Source organism: Delphinapterus leucas, chromosome 10 (assembly GCF_059928025.1).
Source record: "Delphinapterus leucas isolate spDelLeu-1000000601 "Yukka" chromosome 10, BTC_Dleu_Yukka2, whole genome shotgun sequence".
Taxonomy (NCBI): Eukaryota; Metazoa; Chordata; class Mammalia; order Artiodactyla; family Monodontidae; genus Delphinapterus; species Delphinapterus leucas.
The window spans coordinates 30,349,464-30,370,257 of record NC_143138.1 but is presented as its reverse complement, the minus strand read 5'-3'; the positions used below and the strand labels follow the sequence as shown (position 1 = coordinate 30,370,257).

Sequence of the window (20,794 nt, the reverse complement as noted above, 5' to 3'; positions counted from 1 at the left end):
TGAGCCGACCACTGAGCTTGGGTCCCAGCCCCACGGGCCTCTCTGAACCCAGTCCTCAGCCCCAGCTAAGCAGCACCCCACCTTGGAGGTCCAAGGTGTAGCTCTGTGGGATCCCTCATGGAGTTCTAGGGGTTTTTTGTTTTTTAATTTATTTTGTTGAAGTGTAGTTGATTTACAATGTCGTGTTGATTTCTGCTGTACAGCAAAGTGACTCAGTTATACATATGTATTACACATTCTTTTTCATGTTCTTTTCCATTATGGTTTATCCCAGGATATTGAATAGAGTTCCCTGTGCTGTACGGTAGGACCTTGTTGCTTATCCAGTCTATGTACACTAGTTTGCATTTGCTCATCCCAAACCCCCAGTCCGTCCCTCCCCCACCCCTGCCCTTGGCAACCACACGTCTGTTCTCTCTGTCTGTGACTCTGTTTCGTAGATAAGTTCATTTGGGTCATATTTTAGATTCCACATAGAAGGGATATCATATGGTATTCGTCTTTCTCTTTCTGACTTGCTTCACTTAGCATGATAATCTCCAGGTCCATCCATATTGCTGCAAATGGCATTGTTTCATTCTTTTTTATGGCTGAGTAGTATTCCATTGCATATACATATGTACATATATGTATACACACACACACACACACACACATATATATATATATATATAGATATATATATATTCTTTATCCATTCATCTGTCAATGGACATTTAGGTTGTTTCCGTGTCTTGGCTATTGTATAGTTCAAGTTTGGATCATCCCAACCTCTTCCCTCTGCCCTGCTGCCCTGAAGGAGGAACCTCAAGGGACATTTTGGCTTCCTAGTTCTTAGTACTTCTTCATATGAAATTATCTCGGTTAAAATAACTGGTTTGGGGTGGTCACTACAGAAGCCACCTGGCAATGTGTGTCTAGCGTAGGTGTGGCTGATAACACAGGTGATGGAATCAGGGTCCTTCGACAGAACCCTCTGCTCACTGCAAGACGGCGGCTCCTTGGGTTTGCTCGTGAACCTATAGAAAAGGCTGTCTTGGGTAATGAGAAAATCCAGGCAGGGGTGGAGGCTCCACCAAGGGACGCAGCTGGAAATTTCCAGAGTGAATGAAAAAGGCCCACACGACGCAAAGTGATGCAGCCCCTGTGGAAAACAGTATGACGTTTTCGCAAAAAACTAGAACTAGAACCGCCGTATGATCCAGTAATTACACTCCTGTTTATACCCTAAAATAACGAGAACAGTATTTCAAAAAGATACATGCACCCCAGTGTTCATAGCAGCACTATTTACAATAGCCAAGACATGGAAGCCACCCAAGTTCCCATCAACAGGTGAATGGATAAAGAAGATGTGGTCTATATACAATGGAATATTACTCAGCCTTAAAAAAGAATGAAATAATGCTATTTGCAGCAACATGGATGGCCTTGGAGGGCATTATGCTAAATGGAAGAAGTCATACAGAGAGAGACAAATCATGCATGTTATCATTTATATGTGGAATCTAAAAAAGAGAACAAACTAGTGAATCTAACAGAAACAGATTCATAGACACAGAGAACAGACTAGTGGTTACCAGAGGGAAGGAGCAAAATAGAGGCTAGGAGATCAAGAGGCACAAACTACTATGTATAAAATAAGCTACAAAGATGTACAATATGGGGAATACAGCCAGTATTTTATAGTTAACTATAAGTGGAGTACAACCTTTAAAAATCATGAATCACTATGCTGTACACCTGTAACTTATATTGTACATGAACTATACTTCAATTTAAAAAAATGGAAAAAAACAGAAAGAAAAAGGCCCACAATAAGGTCAAGGCATCGATCAAAAAATATTTTTCAAAAAAGAATATTTTTCAAAATTATAAACTGATCCGTGGGGCAGCCTCAAGTCTCTACGTGCTGGAATGCATTTTCAAGTTTTTAAAGGATATATATAATATGAGCTTGAAAACGGCAGAGATGCACCTTATGAATATATATTTGTATTTATATATATAGCTCCCTTCCTGTTTGCTTCAGCAGCTGAACAGGTCCCTGTGCCACGTGAGGGTCCAGGGGCCGAGGGTCCCAGGGGCAGCCACAAGAGTCCCGTGTGTCCCTCCCTGCCTGGAGGGACCATGACCTTGGCCAGAGCTGGTTCTTTCCTCACACGTTGGCTTGTGTGGGGAGATGAGAATAGAAGGCAGCCAGGCAACGAAAGTTCAAACCAGGCTGTCCGTGAGCAGTGGGGCCAGAGCAATTCAGCCTCCAAGGATGCAGACAAACTGAAGGAGAGCCAATGAAAGAGAGAGGGAGAGGACGCGCACGGCAGAAGCTCTGACGTCCGCAGGAACGTCCATGCTCATGTTCTGAATTTGCTTTCATATGAAAACAGTTAGCTCCCCCAGCCCAGATTAAGTCTTGGCGTCTGAAGCCAAAATGGAGGTCTGACTTGGCTGCCCCTTCGCGCTTTCCACACTCCAGAGGTTTGCCAGGGCTCTGGGATCTGATAAGCTGGGTCAGCAGAAATCCAAGAAGACGGGAGGTGAGGCCCAGCCTTTGTCCCCTTCGCAGGCCATCCTCCCTCTGATCCCCAGCTCCTCCAAGTAAATGACACACTGAACTTCATCCCAGGACAGGAGTGTAACTTAGTCGTCCAGGGCTGGAAGGAACTGGAGAAACCAGAGGATGAAGCACGAGGCCTGGAAGATCCATTTGTTCACCTGATCAGACACGTGATTCTTGAGTGGGTGGTCAACCCACGTGTGAGTGACAGGAGGAGGGACGGAAGTGAGGGGAAGAGGCGAGGAGGAATGTAATCCACATCTCTTCTTTTGAGCATGAGAGAAATGATTCCCCCAAAGAGTAAAAGGCCTGGCCCAGCTCCTGCCGCACCCACGGGACCAGAACTTGGGTCTCCGGACTTCTAGAACAGGGTTCTTTCCATTACCTCACTCTGACAGTGTGACTGATAGAATCATATCACCCCTAATGGTGCCACTTGTTCCTCAGGAAATGAGAATAAAAGATGTTTAGGAGGTGGGGTGGGCATGCAGTAATTAATAACTTCAAAGACATAGCTTGGCTGGACCTACCAGTGACCATTGGCTTGGCCCAAACCCGAAGTGTCTTCCTATTAATACATTGAATTTGCTCTGCCCATCAGCCCTGGCAAGCATGATTCTCTCCCAGCCTCCAGCCCTGACGTGTCCAGCAGGAGCACCGGTGTGTGCACAGCTAACATTTCAACTCAAGCTGGCGTGTGTTCTGATTGGAGGGCTCTGATTTCCAGCTCAGGACATCAGCTGAAAACCAGTAGGCAGATATCCAGCTGATAAATGATTGAATCTGGTTCTCCTTAGTGACAGGTGGAAAGAAACTGGGGATCACAAGCTAGGTGATCAAATGGTCAATCAATGAGTATTTATTAAAGGGCCACCATGTACCCACCATCATGCTTGGAGAAGACCTGTCCTCACAGAGCTTTTTGTCTGAGACAATAAGATATTAACACATGTAAACGTAGAGAGCAGTCTAGCTCTATGATCACACTGTAATTTTCTCTGGTCTGGTGAGAGTCAGAAAAGGATGTGATAGAAAACAAACTATGGTTACCAATGGGGATAGTTAGGGGGGCGAGGGGTGGAGATAAATTAGGAGTTTGGGATTAACATAAACACACTACTATATATAACATACATAGACAACAACAGTATAGCACAGGGAACTATACTCAATATCTCGTAATAACCTATAATGGAAAAGAATCTGAAAAAGAATATATATATATAACTGGATCACTTTGCTGAACACCCGGAACTAACACAACATTGTAAATCAACTATACTCCAAGAAAGATGATTTTAAATAAATAAATATGGTTAAAAAAATAAGAATGAAAAAAAAGGATGTGAGAAGAAGTATTAGTGTAGAGAAATGTGGGAGACACAACTGCTGTCTTCAAATGAGATGAAGAGAGCAGCCCTGTTTCGTGTTGCTCCAGAGAACCAAGGGAGCAGGGAGGCACGTTTGGGCTCCATATAAAGAAGGATGGTTTAATAACTGGAACCGTCCGAAATGGTAGGGCTGGCTCGGTAGGCAGAGGGCTCTTTGTCATCAGAAACGTGCAGTCACAGCTGCACAGAAGCCTGTCACAGACACACAGGAAGGGGTCCACTTTGAGGTGGGCGATTAGGGTGACCTCAGAATCTCCCTCTTCTTTCCAATTCTCAGATCCTAAGGCTGGTATAGGAAAGGATTACACTGCAGGTTAACCGTGATCAGTAAGTGCAGCAGTAGCAAGAAAATCCAGCTCTTCAACTGGTAGATGAGGGAGATGGCTGCCTGCCCCAGAGAGTGGCTACAGGGAAACAGAAGGTGCATCCGCCCACAAAGAAAACATGCATATGAGGGCACGCTTAACAGAGATGTCGGGGTGGAGGTGTGGCCAGTGAAAACCTATGAGGAAGAGGTAAGGAAGAGGCCTGTGGAGTGACAGGACTATATATAACAGGACAATAATAGCAACTATTATCTATCGAGCCCTTACAATATGGCAGGAACGTTCAGGCCACAGTTAGTCTCCCAACAGCCCTAGTTAAACAATACATGCCTATGTTACAGGTGTAACCTGGAGCTCAGAGAGGTTATACAGCCAGCATGCTGCGGAGGCAGACTTGGGGTCCCGGTTCGCGTGACTTCCGAGCTCTGACTCTCCATCAGCAGGCGGCACTGCCCTCGCCTCACCTCCACAGGTGACCCGGGCCTTTGATGGAGCTAGATCTGGGGAGCACCTGCGGATACACAGAGCATTTTTACCTTGACCACATGGAGCTTGGGCAGCAGGTTGCAGTCGGCCAGGGTCAGCTCGTCTCCATCCAGGAACTTGCGCCGGGAGCCCTTGTCATCGTCCCCGCAAGTGTTGGAGTCGATCTCCTCCGGCAGAGGGGTGTTCAGGTAGTCATCCAGTTTCTTCAGTGCCTTGGTCAGGCCTCGCTCAAGGGCTGGCGTGGAACAGCAAAAGAAGTGTCTTTAGTCAACCTTCCTGCCGCTGGAGACAGCCACGGGGTCTTCAGAGCAAAGGAGCTTATCCAGAATCCTGTCCACCTCATGATACTGGCTCCCCCCATACTACAGAGTACCTGACAGCCAGGTACACGATGCCATAGAAGAGTATTAAACAGCCTGAAAAAGCAAACCTTAACCAAACAATAAACATTTGCTAATCCTTTTTTTTTTTTGGAAAAGATCATATAAATACAGAAATACAACCATCAGGATATCTGTCAAAGCTTGTACAGTTCCTCTCCAACAGATGCGATAATAATTGTCAGTTTTCACTTTCTTCTTTTGCTCATCTAAATCTTGCCGATATTCCGCAATCAACCCGCATAATAATTTTGTAGAAAGAAAGAACTATTAAATAAGTAAACAACAACTGCATAGAGGTCCTAGGACAGAGATAGGCACCAGATTTGGGGGCAGCCTTAGCTATGGCTAACCCAACCTCAGAAGGAGAGGTGTGAAGGCTTCCAGGAAGCCATGACATACGACAGTGAGCACCCATGTCCGGGGCTGCCCCCAGGGAACCAGCGGGTATCAAGGAGGCATCCTTGAGTTTAATCTAGAGGGGTTGTTCTAAAAATCAGAGCGGTCCAAAATGGAATGGCCAACGCACCGGGCAGCAGGCTCCACCAGAAATGTGCAACCCTGCCTGCATGGAAACCTGTCACGGATACAGCTCAAAGGGTGAAAATCCGAGGGAAGACAATGTGGCAGAAGATTTTTCCTGTCTTGCCCCAGTGATTATCTAGCAAATAATTCACTTACGTATAAGAACAGAACAAAATACTCAAAAGAGCAGCAATAGAAAATCACTATCACTCAGAGTCATTCCACCTGAAATCTCACCGACCACTCCAGTCAGAGAACCCTAACCTAGGACCTGTCCACCTGAGCGCTGGAGGAGGTGGCTGGCCAGGTCATTGGCCAATGCACCTGTCATCAGCCCACCCTCCAATGACTGTTTTTTCCAGACTCTAGTTTAGAGATTGACACCGAGACGGTGGGAATCAGGCTGGATGTTAATTTCAGCAGCTAAAAGGAGGGAGCTGCCTCTGGAGGAAGAGCCCAGAGGACAGTGCTCTCGCTCACATTTTCCCCAAATGTGCCTTCTGTTAGCTCCTCCTCGCATAACCCATGTTTGTCTTTTCATAGAAAGACTTTGTCTGAGACAATGGAACGACACCAGCCCAAGATACATCAACTGAACGCTTACTGGAACATGTGAAAACAGGCTGGAGGTTGGATGTGGTTTCTCAACACTTCCTTCTCCCTGGCATTTGAACTTGGACTTCATCGTCTGCTTTGTGTTTCCAGTTTGGGAGAACAGAGCGAGCGGGGCTGGGAAAAATGCTTGTATTCCCCTTAGTAATCGTCTAGACTGGGATGGGACGGCAAGCCTATTCAAGCGCACCAGCAGAGGGTGCCAACAATACTTCTTAGCACCCCAGCTCACCCCCACTGAAGCAGCTGTGATTTATACTGGGTCTGTTTGCTTCCACAAATCCCGCTACCCCTTTCAGTTATGGAGATGATGACAAAATCTTGATTCTAACGGAGAAAGGAAAAATCAGATAGAATGCCTGCTGAAATTTGATGAGCTGATATCACCCGAGGGAAAGAGACATTGATGGGATACGAGACATTGCAGGTTCTAACTCCAAATGCCCCCAGACACCTGAGCAGGTCCCTGCCCGAGTGCCCAGTCTTGGAAACGTGAACTTTGGTAAGAGAGGCCTAGAACAGCAGCTGAAGCTCTCTGGGAGGATAGTTCTGGAGAAATTTCAACTCTCTCTCCAGCCGTCTCTTAAGGTGGAAGGGTAAAGTTTGGCAATGGGCAGGGTCATTGCCTTACGTCACAACGACGACACGCCACGTAACATATCAAGTCAGGATGTCCTGAGGACATCTTCCGAGTGTCAGCTGCATCACTCGTGTTTGTGCGTTTTTGATCAGGAACGTGAAGGCCAGAGTTGGCGATAATCACGGTAGAGAAAAGAGGAGACGAGGCAGCAGGGAAGGGCCCATGTGACAGAGCTAACCCTGTGTTTAAATTTTGGCCCCTCCCAGGGTGAATTTACTGTAATGCTGCCGAGGTTTACACTCCAAGGCCTTGAACTTGACTTTTCAAATTCCTTATTTATTGTATTGGCTTCCGACTCCACAAATCCTGGAAATGACCCTGATCCTGGCACTTACGAAGTGTGACAGTGGGCAAGTTCCTCAACCTCTCTGAGCATTGCTTTTCTCATCTCAACTGCAGGATTAAAAATCCCTAACTCCCATAAGGCCATCGGGAGGATTAACTCAGCCAATGCGGGGAAAGCGTGTCATGCAGTGCCTGGCTCCTATTAGGACATCAGTTAATGACACTTACTGCCATTGTGTTACCAAACGTGGCAGTCACCCCTGCTCTGTCCCTCACCCCACACTCTTGGTCAGTATATTCCTCAAAAAATCCGAGGTACGGCAGAGCACGAGAGATTCTAAGCTCCGATTCTGAAGCCCAGTCCCTAGAGGAGGAAATTCAATGGCCTGCAGCTTGGCTTCTCTTACTGACTGAATGTCCAGCCACAGCCCTGTCCCGTACCCTCCCTCGGGATCCTTCTCGGTGACAAGCTGTGCTGAGAGGCAGGGCCAGAGGGAGGTAGACGTGCCTGTGTGCTAACACACTGCTGTGTTGTTGAATGACAAAGACCAGCGCCAATACATTCTCTGCTGGCTCTTTCCCCCCTACCTGCCAACTCATTCCTTCTTCTGACCCCCGCTCAATCTGGCATCCATAGAATTTAATGATCTCTTTTGGCTAATGGTACCCAGGTCATGAAACCGTTGCTGTTAAACTTTCTGCTCTGGTGAGAGTGAAGGGGATGTGAAAGAAACCAGAGTGACAAGAAGATGTTAATTCCTTCTGTGTTGGCATTTGAAACCCTCCCTCCAAAAGACTTCCTCTGAGTAGCAGGACGGCGTTGGGCGGGGAGGTGGCGGGGAACCTCAGAGAGCAGCAAGCCAGCCTGAGGCCAGGGGACCCCGAGACCCGGGACCACTAACGTCCCAGGCACTTGATGGATCCCCAGTCCTTGAACTGCTTTCTTCCCCTCTCCACCCCACCCTTCCCGTAAAGATTTATTCCGTACCACACACAAACACACTGGGTAAAATATGTGATGAGGAAACAAGGGGAATAGTTCATAAATATTCTCAGCCATATGCAAACAATCTCAAATTTATTTTTCTCTTTTTTAAGGAGGAAAAAAAAAATCCACCCATTCCATGATCACTTCCAGATTCACTGAGGTTGATATTACATAAGACCCAATATTGTTTTCTCTTCGTAGAGAAATAATAACTTGGAAACGGCAATTTGAGCTAAGAAAATAATATACTCTTACCCGGGCATGGAGGCTGAATGGGGACCAGGGAGCCAAGACTCAGCCTCCAACAAGCTCTTGCAAGCAGGGCCCAGCCCGGGTTTGCTGGCATGCTTTGTGCAGTGGGGATATCAAGCAGCAAAGAGCCACGCAGACCCCAGGGGCTCAAAATTCACTTGGAGCTGAGCGATGTCACAGGTGGCCTTTGAAAGGACAGGAGCAGCCCTGTGGGCCCAGGTTGCTATGTTTTCAGTTTCTCGTGTGTTATTTTTCTCTGGCACGTGAACTTGCAGACAGGTAAGGACCAGGGGGTCCACCTCTGATCATGGTCCGCAGCCTGGACGGGGGTCTGTTCACCTCTCCCGTGGAGAAGGAGATGGTGGTCACTGGGAGCCTACCCCAGAGCGGGCACCCTAGACCCTGCTGTGTTCCTTTCCCTGCTCGAAACCTGTTCCCCAGCACCGGCACGAAATACACTCACTGATGTTCTGAAGTGGACCAGGGGTGTTTACGCCACTGATCATTTAAATACACAATGAAGCTATTGAGATGAGGGTTATTATTCATCCCCATTGAACAGGTAAAGACATTGTGTCTTAGTCCCATCCAAGGCACACAGGCCTGTGCCAGCAGGCTGTCCAAACAACTCCTGGGACATACCATGAAAAACGTACCTTGTTTTGTTTGTTTGTTTGTTTGTTTTGCGGTACGCGGGCCTCTCACTGTTGTGGCCTCTCCCACTGCGGAGCACAGGCTCCGGACGCACAGGCTCAGCGGCCATGGCTCACGGGCCCAGCCGCTCCACGGCATGTGGGATCTTCCCGGACCGGGGCACGAACCCATGTCCCCTACATCGGCAGGCAGACTCTCAACCACTGCGCCACCAGGGAAGCCCCCTTGTTTTGTCTTTAACCGCTTTGCTCTTCCTGACAAGCTCCCAATGCGTGGGCCATGGGAAAACGACAACTTTAATTTAGTCCATTCTGGATTAGAATCTAGTTGATGTAATAATCTAAATAGTCCCTCTAGGGAATTCTCAGTCTCTTTTGCATAAAAATGCTCAGTTACTCAGAGAGCCTGCTCTCCCCTGCGCTTCCCTGTGAGTAAATGGGGAGTGGGTATGTGAGGAGCCTGGGACCTCCTGGCACTGGGGAGATGGGAATCCTGAGGTCTGTTGGGTGGGCAGCTTGGGGAGGCTACCACAGGGGCTCTATCTCTTCTCAGTGACGCTGACCCTCCACATCCTTCCAGAGTAACCGTGGGGATGTTGACCCTTGGGTGGTGGTCAGAGGTGGGATGCTGCTTGCCTCTGTCCGAAACTTTGATTGGGAAGAATACCCAAGCAAAGCACCCCATGGGGCTCCCCAGACACGTCTCTGGTTCCCTTTCTCCCTGCCTCTCTCTCCTCCTTCATCCCCAAAACCCCTGTTTCAGTTTCCTACGTCCAAGATTCCATCAACCACAGAGCAGCTATCCTCCCTGTGAGCTGAGTCCTCCAGGCCTGGTTCCTGACGTGATAAAATTGAGAGAAAAAGGCATCTAGGACATTTTAAGACAATAGCTTGGCTTGCAAGGCTACTGTCTTGTTGAAAATGCTATTTTGAATATCAGAAGCTAAATATTAAATTCTTTTTTCTTTCTTAGAATTCGTTCTATAGAAACCCTCACCTCTCATGGAGTTGATGGAGGCCTAGGACAGATTAGAGTTATGTACTCAGGAAAATATTTTCAAAATAGTAAACCTATCATATGAATTAAAAGCAAAACGAGGATTTAAAACCAGGGCTGCTGGATTGTAAAGCTTAAACTTCTTCTACTCTGCAAGGCCATGTCTGGATGCTATGCACTGGCCCACTGCTCCTTGGGGGTCCACCCAGCCTGCCGTCTTCCTTCCATACTGCAGACCTTTCTCACGTACCCTTATCCTCTGACAAGAGTGTGGCTGTCAGGATACCATTCCTCATGTCCTAGCTTCCAGCTTTTTTTTTTTTTTTTTGCGGTACGCGGGCCTCTCACTGTTGTGGCCTCTCCCATTGCGGAACACAGGCTCCGGACGCGCAGGCTCAGCGGCCATGGCCCACGGGCCCAGCCGCTCCGCGGCATGTGGGATCTTCCCGGACCAGGGCACGAACCTGCGTCCCCTGCATCGGCAGGCGGACTCTCAACCACTGCGCCACCAGGGAAGCCCTAGCTTCCAGCTATTTGATAACATATTTGTACTCTGCTATTAACGGGTTGATTTTAGCTATAATCCTTGGTGCTCTCAGTAACCATGATTGGCTCTAGAAGGAGTAATCTCTGAAGAGAGAGCCTACCAGGGCCCTTTACATCATTCCTCAGTAACAAATAGCAACTCTGCCTGTACTCGGGCCAGTGCTGTCCCATTGCCTCAGTGACAGCAAAACATCTGGGTGAAGAAAAAAATACATTTGGGTTTTGCCTATGAAGGAAGAAATATCTAGATATTGAGAAATATCTGGCTGACTGAATGAAGTTTTTATTTTCATCTTCTCATTTGAGACCATGTCAATATAAAGGATGCAAAAAACAAAAAATGCTGCTGTGGTTTGAGGGAGACCACAACAGAGATGTTTCTGGCCATCACTGGAGGGAAAATACAAAGATGGCCTCACCTTGTTGATATTCGATAGCTTTAAGCATGAATGAAAATGTGATGAGAAAAACAACAACAAAAAATCAAATAGTCAGAATTTACTATCACTTCTTCCTCACCTTTTGGAGAAAGAAGGCTTTCTTTAGAAACCAAGGGAGGTCAAATTGTTCTTCCATGAGATGCCCAGGGCCAAAGATCCAGGAGACAGGAGGGGGCGGGGGCAGCAGAAAGCCCCAGGAGAGTTATGGGAGGTGGGGGAAGAGAAGCGGTGGGCCAGGTGAGCAGAAACGTAGATGCTGTCATAAAGAATACAATTTTGAGGAGAGAAAAAGATGTTCTAAGGGCATATTTAGGACTTTCAGCTTTGTGACGGGCAGTGTAATTTCCTCTCACTAAACATCTTCTGTAAAGATCTGAATTCCTCTTCCAGGTTTTGGAATTAGAGTCATGTAGCTTTTCTCTGTTTGCAAGAGTCCTTAAAGAGAGGAAGGTGGCCCAGTTATATTTGGGTTACATGAGTATGAATGACCACATAGAGGGAAAATTATAAAGCAGGTAGAAACTGGGGGCCACACCCACTCTGATTCACAGTGACCCTTCTAGAACACAAAGCAGGTAAGGGGTGACTGATCCCCTCGGCCCCTTAACTCTTAAAGCAGTGTCTATGCCGGGTCCTTAGACCACAGTGAGGCAAAAATGGCAGCAGGGTTGTAGGAGATGGGAACGGCTTTCCTTCCGGTTTGGTGGGCCCTTCTCTGCTGTGCCTGGGTCCTCTGGCTATGTTGGCATATCACTGGTATCATCAGGGAAGGGGTGGAGAGAGCCTGGGTCGGAGTGTCAGACAGCCCTGGACCAGGCTGCCCGAGAGGGCCTGTGATAACAGGCATGATACCAGGCAAGGTGGTCCAGAGCTCCGGTGTTCAGGAGACCTGGGTTTGAATCCTGCCACTTGTTCTACAGAGTCTGGTGGGACTTAATGAAACATCATTGTTATTATACTAATTATGATCATTATTATGGCTGTAGAATGTAAGTCTGAGGATGGAGCAAGGACAGAGTGGGTAAAAGATGAGAGCAAGAGATAAACTCAAGGCAGAAGCTGGCTGTCTGAAGTGAGGCTTATCCCATCACCCCAGAACTTCACAGGTCCAAGGAGAATCGAGGGAGCTCAGAGGGTGAAGCCCACTCCTGCATTCCCCAACATGCTCAGGATCCCAAGTCTCCTGGAATCATTTCTTTGGGTTGAGCGTTTTTCTCTCTGGGCTCTTTGGGTGCGTCAAATATTCTTGGTTTGATGGTTTGGAGAATTCACGTCCACTTTGGCATCAGACCAGGAATGGTGGACTTGGCCTCACAGAGGGGAGGATGCTGTCAAATGGGCTCTGTCTGTGACGGGCTCATATGTGGGAAGCAGTTCCCAGGCCCCCATTTCTAGGCACTGGTGAAAACAGGAAAGGCAGAAAAACAGTGGTTTATGAGAAAGCAAAAAGCAATGACAATTTCAGCAGACCCCCTAGTGTTCCCTTGTGTGGCATCACCTGGTCTTGAGAAGAGTCTGCAGCTCATGCTGTCATGAGTATTGTTCCTCCATTCTAGAAGGGATTTTGGCCTTGAATGAGAGGGATTTTAAATGGCAAATTCTTGTGGTTCTTCCAATAAGAGGCCAGTAGATAATTCTCTACTCTCAAGGCAGGATTCAACTCTTACAACTATGGTGGATTGGGATCTAGGACATCGTTGGATGCCTCCTTAACCCCCTTTCGTGGAGCGAATCACCGAGTGAATGGGGCACTCTCTGACAGATTTCCAAAGAATTCCAGAGGATTTTCCTTGAGGAAGAGACAGATCCTCTGCATAGCTCCCTCCTCAAACCCTGTAGGGCATCATTGTGAATAATCATCTTATTTATACAGCTCCACAAATCAACTTCATATTTGCCCTTTGTTCAGAAGTATTATTCCCAACAACAACAAACAACGAAAACAAATATTTTTCTTTAAGAAAGATGAATCTTTGGCAATTATCTGGCTGTGTTTCAAACACCAGCGTGGTAAAGAAGTTAGGACAATCCAACATGCCTTTCATAAGCTATGATTTTCAAGTATGAGGGGAGGTATGGATAACATAGACAATTCCAGATTCAGATAATTTGCTAAATCTCCTAAAAGCCACAGTAAATTTGAAGAGAAAGATTATCACTTAGCTCTTCACATGTAGGTTTCCTTTTGTGGACACAGTCTGTACCATGTAAACGCCCCAAATGTTTATTTATGAACAGGAGGAGAAAGAGAGACAGAGAGACACTGAATGCAGCCAGCTGAAGAGGAAAATGCAGAAACTCACCAGGGAGGGTAAAAACTAGCTGGAGCCGCCAGGAGGGAATGTGGTCCGCATTAGGGAGCCTGGCCCCGACTTTTGTGACGGGGAGGTGGCGCCCCCTACTGGCTGAAGGAGATTTTTTAAAAAACTCTTCTGCAACTTCCACAGCGAACACGTATGTGTGTTTTCTATTAGGCTTTCCAGAAACTCATAAATGGTTGTAAAACCCATTGTGCTAATAGGAAGAGCGACATAAATGCCGACTAAAGCTATTAATGCTGGTTGTAGTTTATGCAGCGGACGGAATCAGGCTGAAAACTGGGAGTTTTTTTACAGTGACTTTCCAACAGGTTATTTTTAAGTATCAGGCCATAGACTAGCTGGAGTGTTGATGTTCAAACATTTGGAAGGAGCTGGTCAAGGGAGGTTCTAACTTTCTCAGTCATCTGTTCCAGCGCTTAGACCTAGAGACTTTCATTCTCAACTCTCAACCCCTCCAAACAGGCTGAAATGATTTAACCACATTCTGTCTTGCTTCATCCTCAAATGGCCACATCTTTTATGTAAGAGCTATTAACAGCTTTAAAAACGGCCACCCTGCTGTCACAGCTCTGTATTTAAATGATTACTGGTTCTAGCCGTTTTGTGATTATAAATTCCTTTCCCGTTGGTCCATTCTTTCATTTGTTAAACGGGTATCTATGGAGCGCCCTCTATGGGCCAGGTTTGGGACTCCTAGTCCCCCACAGATTGCTGAGTTAGGACTCTAGAGGTGAAACTGGGATGGTTGGGTATATATAGCGAAACATACATGGTAGTTATTCAATCAGTATGTGTTGTTTTATGAGTTGATTTGATCCCAATTTCCGAAATGACCTACCTACTCTCGTTCAAAAACTCCGTACCACATGCATTTTCAATAATGAACTGTATTAAATGTATATACTGTGCCCAGATCAAGTGCACAGACCATGGGACCAGCTGCTTGGGTTGGGATCCCAGCTCTGCCACATACTACCTTAACCTCTGGTGTCTCAGTTTCCTCATGTGCAAAATAGACATCATAGCACAGCACACCTTCTAGGGTGGCCGTGAATAATGCCTGCAGAGGGCTTGGGACAGCGCTTGGCAGGCAGTAAGTGGTCGTTATGTGTAGTGTGTGATGATGCTGGTGTATAAGGATAAAAGCTACAAAACAGCTAATAAATTCTTAGAGTTGCAAGGAAAAGGAATGTTTGATAAATATTGTGCTTGACTGGTCGTCTGCCTCGAGAAAGTCACCCCGGATGAATTAGGCAGAGTCTTTTTTTCTTGTGTTCAGCTGGTCCTTTCACTCTGACTCTGCTGCCGTGACCACAGTCCCACCAGAGTGGGCCTTCTTCCTAACAGTCATGCAATGAGGCAAACTTAGAGGCTAAGATGAGCGGGGGTTGGGGGTGACCGACACTTTTGCAGAATTTTCCAGATAGGCCACAATAACACCAGCCCCCTCCCTTGCTCAGAGCAGATCTCTGGGTGCCTGCTCTTGCCCCCCCATGGATTACAGTTTGGGGGGGGGGTGGAAACTCTCCACTGTGTATTATAACTTGTACTAAACAGCTTTTGCTACGTGAGTCTTGTATTTTCTAAAGTTTGAAGTAAGAGTATTGCAGATTAAGTGTGCAATTTTATATTTCTGTTGCCTAAAACCTAGGTGGGGTAATGATTCAGAATTGGTCAACCCCAAGGGAGAATTTGAAATAGTATGCCTCTTTTTGGCATGGCTAGCTGAGATATTTTCACCGCAGTTTTTTAAAAAAATCATACTAAATTGAAAGTGAATTATAAGCAAGAATTCACTCTTACCTTCTTTGTTACCAAGAGAACCCAGATTTTTTCAGAGTAGCAACATGCTGGGTCACAAATACTTATTGTCCCAGACTCCCAGACTAGAGGAGGCCAAATGATCAAGTTCTTGCCAATGAAATGTTAAGTGGAAATTGATGGATATGCTTCTGGGAAAGAAAAGACAAGACATAGCTGGCAGTGCCTGAACTCAGATGTAATGTCTGGAATTGGAGCAACTATCTTGTGGCATGAGAATGGGAGTCACACACTCAAGATGGAGAATCAGGTGCTCTGAGGAGCTGGATCCATGACTTCTTGAAGAACTACAACTGCCTGGAATTCTCTCTTCTCTGGACTTCTTGTGATGTAAGAAAAGCAAACTCCTATTAAGAAGTAAACGTTTATAAAGATAAAGAATAAAATGCCTAGGAATAAACCTACCTAGGGAGAAAAAAGACCTGTATGCAGAAAACTATAAGACACAGATGAAAGAAATTAAAGATGATACCAACAGATGGAGAGATATACCATGTTCTTGGATTGGAATTGGAAGAATCAATATTGTGAAAAGGACTATACTACCCAAAGCAATCTACAGATTCAATGCAATCCCTGTCAAATTACCAATGGCATTTTTTACGGAACTAGAACAAATAATCTTAAAATTTGTATGGAGACACAAAAGACCGCGAATAGCCAAAGCAGTCTTGAGGGAAAAAAACGGAGCTGGAGGAATGAGACTCCCTGACTTCAGACTATACTACAAAGCTACAGTAATCAAGACAATATGGTACTGGCACAAAAACAGAAACATAGATCAATGGAACAAGATAGAAAGCCCAGAGATAAACCCATGCACCTATGGTCAGCTAATCTATGACAAAGGAGTCAAAGGTATACAATGGAGAAAAGACAGTCTCTTCAGTAAGTGGTGCTGGGAAAACTGGACAGCTACATGTAAAAGAATGAAATGAGAACACTCCCTAACACCATACACAAAAATAAGCTCAGAATGGATTCTAGTCCTAAATGTAAGACCAGACATTATAAAACTCTTAGAGGAAAACGTAGGAAGAACACTCTTTAACATAAATCACAGCAAGATCTTTTTGATCCACCTCCTAGAGTACTGGAAATAAAAACAAAAATAAACAAATGGGACCTAATGAAACTTCAAAGCTTTTGCACAGCAAAGGAAACCATAAACAAGACAGCCCTCAGAATGGGAGAAAATATTTGCAAATGAATCAACAGACGAAGGATTAATCCCAAAATATATAAACAGCTCATGCAGCTCAATATTAAAGAAACAAACAACCCAATCCAAAAATGGGCAGAAGACCTAAACAGACATTTCTCCAAAGAAGACATACAGATGGCCAAGAAGCACATGAAAAGCTGCTCAACATCACTAATTATTAGAGAAATGCAAATCAAAACTACAATGAGGTATCACCTCACACCGATTAGAATGGGCATCATCAGAAAATCTACAAACAACAAATGCTGGAGAGGGAGTGGAGAAAAGGGAACCCTCTTGCACTGTTGGTGGGAATGTAAATTGATACAGCCACTATGGAGAAAAGTATGGAAGTTCTATGAAAAACTAAAAATAGAATTACCATATGATCCAGCAATCCCACTACTGGGCATATACCCAGAGAAAACCATAATTCAAAAAGACACATGCACCCCAATGTTCATTGCAGCACTATTTACAATAGCCAGGTCATGGAAGCAACCTAAATGCCCATCGACAGACAAATGGCTACAGAAGATGTGGTACATATATACAGTGGAATATTACTCAGCCATAAAAAGGAATGAAATTGAGTCATTTGTTGAGACGTGGGTCGATCTAAAGACTGTCACACAGAGTGAAGTAAGTCAGAAAGAGAAAAATAAATATCGTATATTAACGCATGTATGTGGAACCTAGAAAAATGGTACAGATGAACCGGTTTGCAGGGCAGAAGTTGAGACACAGATGTAGAGAACAAACGTATGGACACCAAGGGGGGAAACCGCAGGGGGCTGGGGATGGTGGTGTGCTGAATTGGGCGATTGGGATTGACATGTATACACTGATGCGTATAAAATTGATGACTAACAAGAACCTGCTGTATAAAAAATAATAATAATAAATTTAAAAAAAGAAGTAAACATTTATAAAGAGTGCTTAGAGCAGGGCATGGCACATAGTACTGATAAAATGCTACATAGGCTTTTGCTAAGTAAAATGAAATAAAAATTTGCTTTAGGTTCTGTGATCAGGTTTGTATTATATGCAGCCAAACACAACCATTGCCAGTACACATAGATATTGCCAATACTTCATTATTATATTATTATTCTAGCACCTTGGGCAGTGTCTGGTACTGAATACGTATTTGTTGAAAGACTGAGCTATTCAGTGGGGTTTGAGGAAAGATGAGAGGCCCTAAATTGTAACTCCATGTCCCCCTATGCTTATGCAACTGGCTTCCTGTCCTTAGAGGACCTGGGATGGCTCCTTTCTTTGTGTGCTGAGAGCCCTTGGTTTCTGGGGGATGGATGCAGGGATTCCATTTGCTTGGCCTGGCATGCCCTCTTGCAGGGTCATCAGAGCCAAACGAGACGCAAAGGCCATCACCAATCTGCAGCCCCTGCCAAGCGACACAAGCAGTATGGAGGCCAGGGCCGGACCTGGGCAGAGTGTTGAGGAAGCTTGCTTTGAGATCTCCACCATGGAAACAAAACATGGGTAGCTGTCAATGCAAATGCCAGTGGGCGTGTGACCGTCAGAGTTAGAGCTGGGCAGGGGGGTGCTGAGAAATCATTGGGTGGGACCCTCTTCCCTGGAATATTCAGGAATGGAAGGCGTTCTGGACATGCGCACAGAGAAACGCATTTCTTACTATGATCCAGATCATTGAATGCTTCTTCAACTAGGAGTTCCTAGAAAAATAATTTGACCCCTGGCTTCTGGCTGGAAGAGCACTAGAATTTAGTCTTGGGTGCTTACTCTTCCCGATCTTGGTGATGTTTCACCTTTAACACCGAATATAACGTTCCTTGAATGTAGTTATAAAAATGAGGGTGAGAAGAAAAATACCATTTAAGCCAACACCACCACCCACACTGACAGTTTTCGTGGGGGAACTGTTCAGATTTTTACACTTTTATTGATTGGTTTTTTTGTTTGTTTGTTTGTTTTTTGCGGTACGTGGGCCTCTCACTGTTGTGGCCTCTCCCGTTGCGGAGCACAGGCTCCGGACACGCAGGCTCAGTGGCCATGGCTCACGGGCCCAGCAGCTCGCAGCATGTGGGATCTTCCTGGACCAGGGCACGAACCCGTTCCCCTGCATCGGCAGGCGGACTCTCAACCACTGCGCCACCAGGGAAGCCCTATTGATTGGTTTTAAATGAGGTTTTTCTTTTTTTTTTCCTACCATGATACTGGATTTAATATAACAGGGGTTATATAAGCATGACATGTGCTCAGCTGAGAGACAGTTCTAGCCATAGAGTATCATAAAATGTAAAAGGAGACTGGGAAGTGTCAGGGGTAACCAAGAGAATGGAAGGGGCTGTACAGTGGGACAGGCTTAAAGGTGAGTGCGGGACGGGCTGGAACAGGAAGCATCCTGGAGGAAATGCTCCTGACACGGGTGAAGCAGGGTCAGCCCTTCCATCCTCTCTCAGTAAATGAGCAGAGAGGGTCGGGGCATCTCGAGGTGTTTGGGATATGGTTCGTTCCTTCATTTAGCAAATGTGTATTGAGCACCTGTTCTGGGCTAGATGATGAGCTGGGCTCTGGGGATGAGGGTGATGAATGAGACACAGGCAGCTTGTCTCCATGGAGACTGCTGCCTAGACCCTACTTCCCAAAGCTCCCTCCTGGACCAGCAGCATCAGGACCACCTGGGAGCCCTCAGGCCCCGCCCTAGACCCACTGCATCAATAACTGCATTGTCACAAGACCCCTGGGGGATTCAAATGTACCTTCAAGTTGGATAATGGTCTGGATCACAAGGCAAAGTGAAGTGCCACTTGAGCCGTAAGTCCTGAACTTCTGTGTCTCTTTAGTTCATGAGGCTTCTCAGGCTGAACTCACCAATAGGCTGGAGGTGGGTTGGGATGCCTTCCGGAAAGACAGGTCTAGAGCAGGGTTTTAAAGAAAGCTAGAGGTTGTAAAGTCAATATTCTGTGTAGCAACTTTGTTTTTCAATAAATTATCCTCGGGACTTCCCTGGTGGTCCAGCCAGTGGTAAAGAATCTGCCTTCCACCGCAGGGGAGGCGGGTTCCATCCCTGGTAGGGAACTAAGATCCCACATGCCGCGGGGCAACTAAGCTCGCGTGCCACAACTACTGAGCTCGGGCGCCTCAACGAGAGAGCACACGTGCTGCAAAACTACAGAGCCCACGCTCTCTGGAACCCACGCGACACAACTGCAGAGCCCAGACGCTCTGGAGCTCGCGTACTACACCTAGAGACAAGCCTGCACGCCACAACGAAAGATCCCTCATGCCTCAACAAAGATCCTGCGTGCCGCAACTAAGACCCAACGCAGCCAAAAAGATAAAGAAAATAAATAATAAAAAAAAGAAGGAAGAAAATAAAGTATTTTAAGTAAATGAATAAATAATCCTCTCTAAGTTGCTGATAAATACCAGACTGGATTTAACCCCTGGTTTCAATTCTTATGTTTTAGTATTACTGGTTTGTAGCAAAAGAGTTTAAAAGCTGAGAAATGCCTGGTTTGCCCTACGTCCATCGCTGGCTCCATCATGTCTTCTGAACAGTTTATCCACGCTTCAGCTTTTCTCATGTGAAATGGAGAGAATGTTGCCCATCCTGCCTGGATAAGATCGCGACAGATTTGACAAGGAGGATTCATAATTGGGGTGAATTTGAAGTTTTGGTTAGAAGGTTCAACCCACTACCTGGATTTCACATCTTGTCATTTTCAGCCCCAGCTCCACCACAAATGGGGAACCCATTCTACGTGCTCATTTCCCCAGAGCCATTCTCCACCGAGAGTCAACAGAGAAGAGGGGGATTTTTCCCTCAAAGCTACGTTCTAATCACAGATGAGAGACTATGAGTGCAGTCACCGTATAAACCAACTACAGCCCTCCAGACCGGTACGCGCACAATGACATGTAGACACCTGCACCCACACGCACCCCATGCTTTGTGGTCTGAACACCATGGGGCTTAACGGCAAAGCTACCCCATCGTGTCTTGGCACTAATACAACTTTACACGCAAGCACTTTTTTTTTTTCAGATTAATTGATCGATGACCCTGTTTATTTGAGGAGCCATGCAATGGCCGTAGCTGGCACATAGCAATATCAGAACACACACTAGCTGTGTGTGTGTGTGTGTGTGTGTCTGCATGGAGGGGGAGAGAGAGAGAAAGGTAGAGATTGAGTTCCCACGTGCAGAATGTGTAAGAGTCTGTATCCGTTGCACAGGATAAAGTAACGGTAGCCCGAGGTGCAAGAGCACTGAACTCGTGTTCGAATTAGTCATTTAATGTTCCTTATTCCCCAGGCCTTGATCCAAGGCCAGGCCAGACCAGGCGAGCTCGTTCTGGTCAGACGGCGGGAAATTCCAGCACA

At 46.1% G+C, this 20,794-nt stretch overlaps 1 protein-coding gene across 1 annotated transcript in view; it reads right to left on the bottom strand.

The window, feature by feature from the left end:
- CLIC5 (CLIC family member 5) overlaps positions 1-20,794 on the bottom strand; it is a 107,710-nt gene that overhangs the window by 6,094 nt on the left and 80,822 nt on the right. The window contains exon 5 of the mRNA XM_022582051.2: positions 4,811-4,995. Coding sequence (XP_022437759.1) covers positions 4,811-4,995 — 185 coding nt within the window. The remainder of the gene's footprint in view (positions 1-4,810; positions 4,996-20,794) is intronic.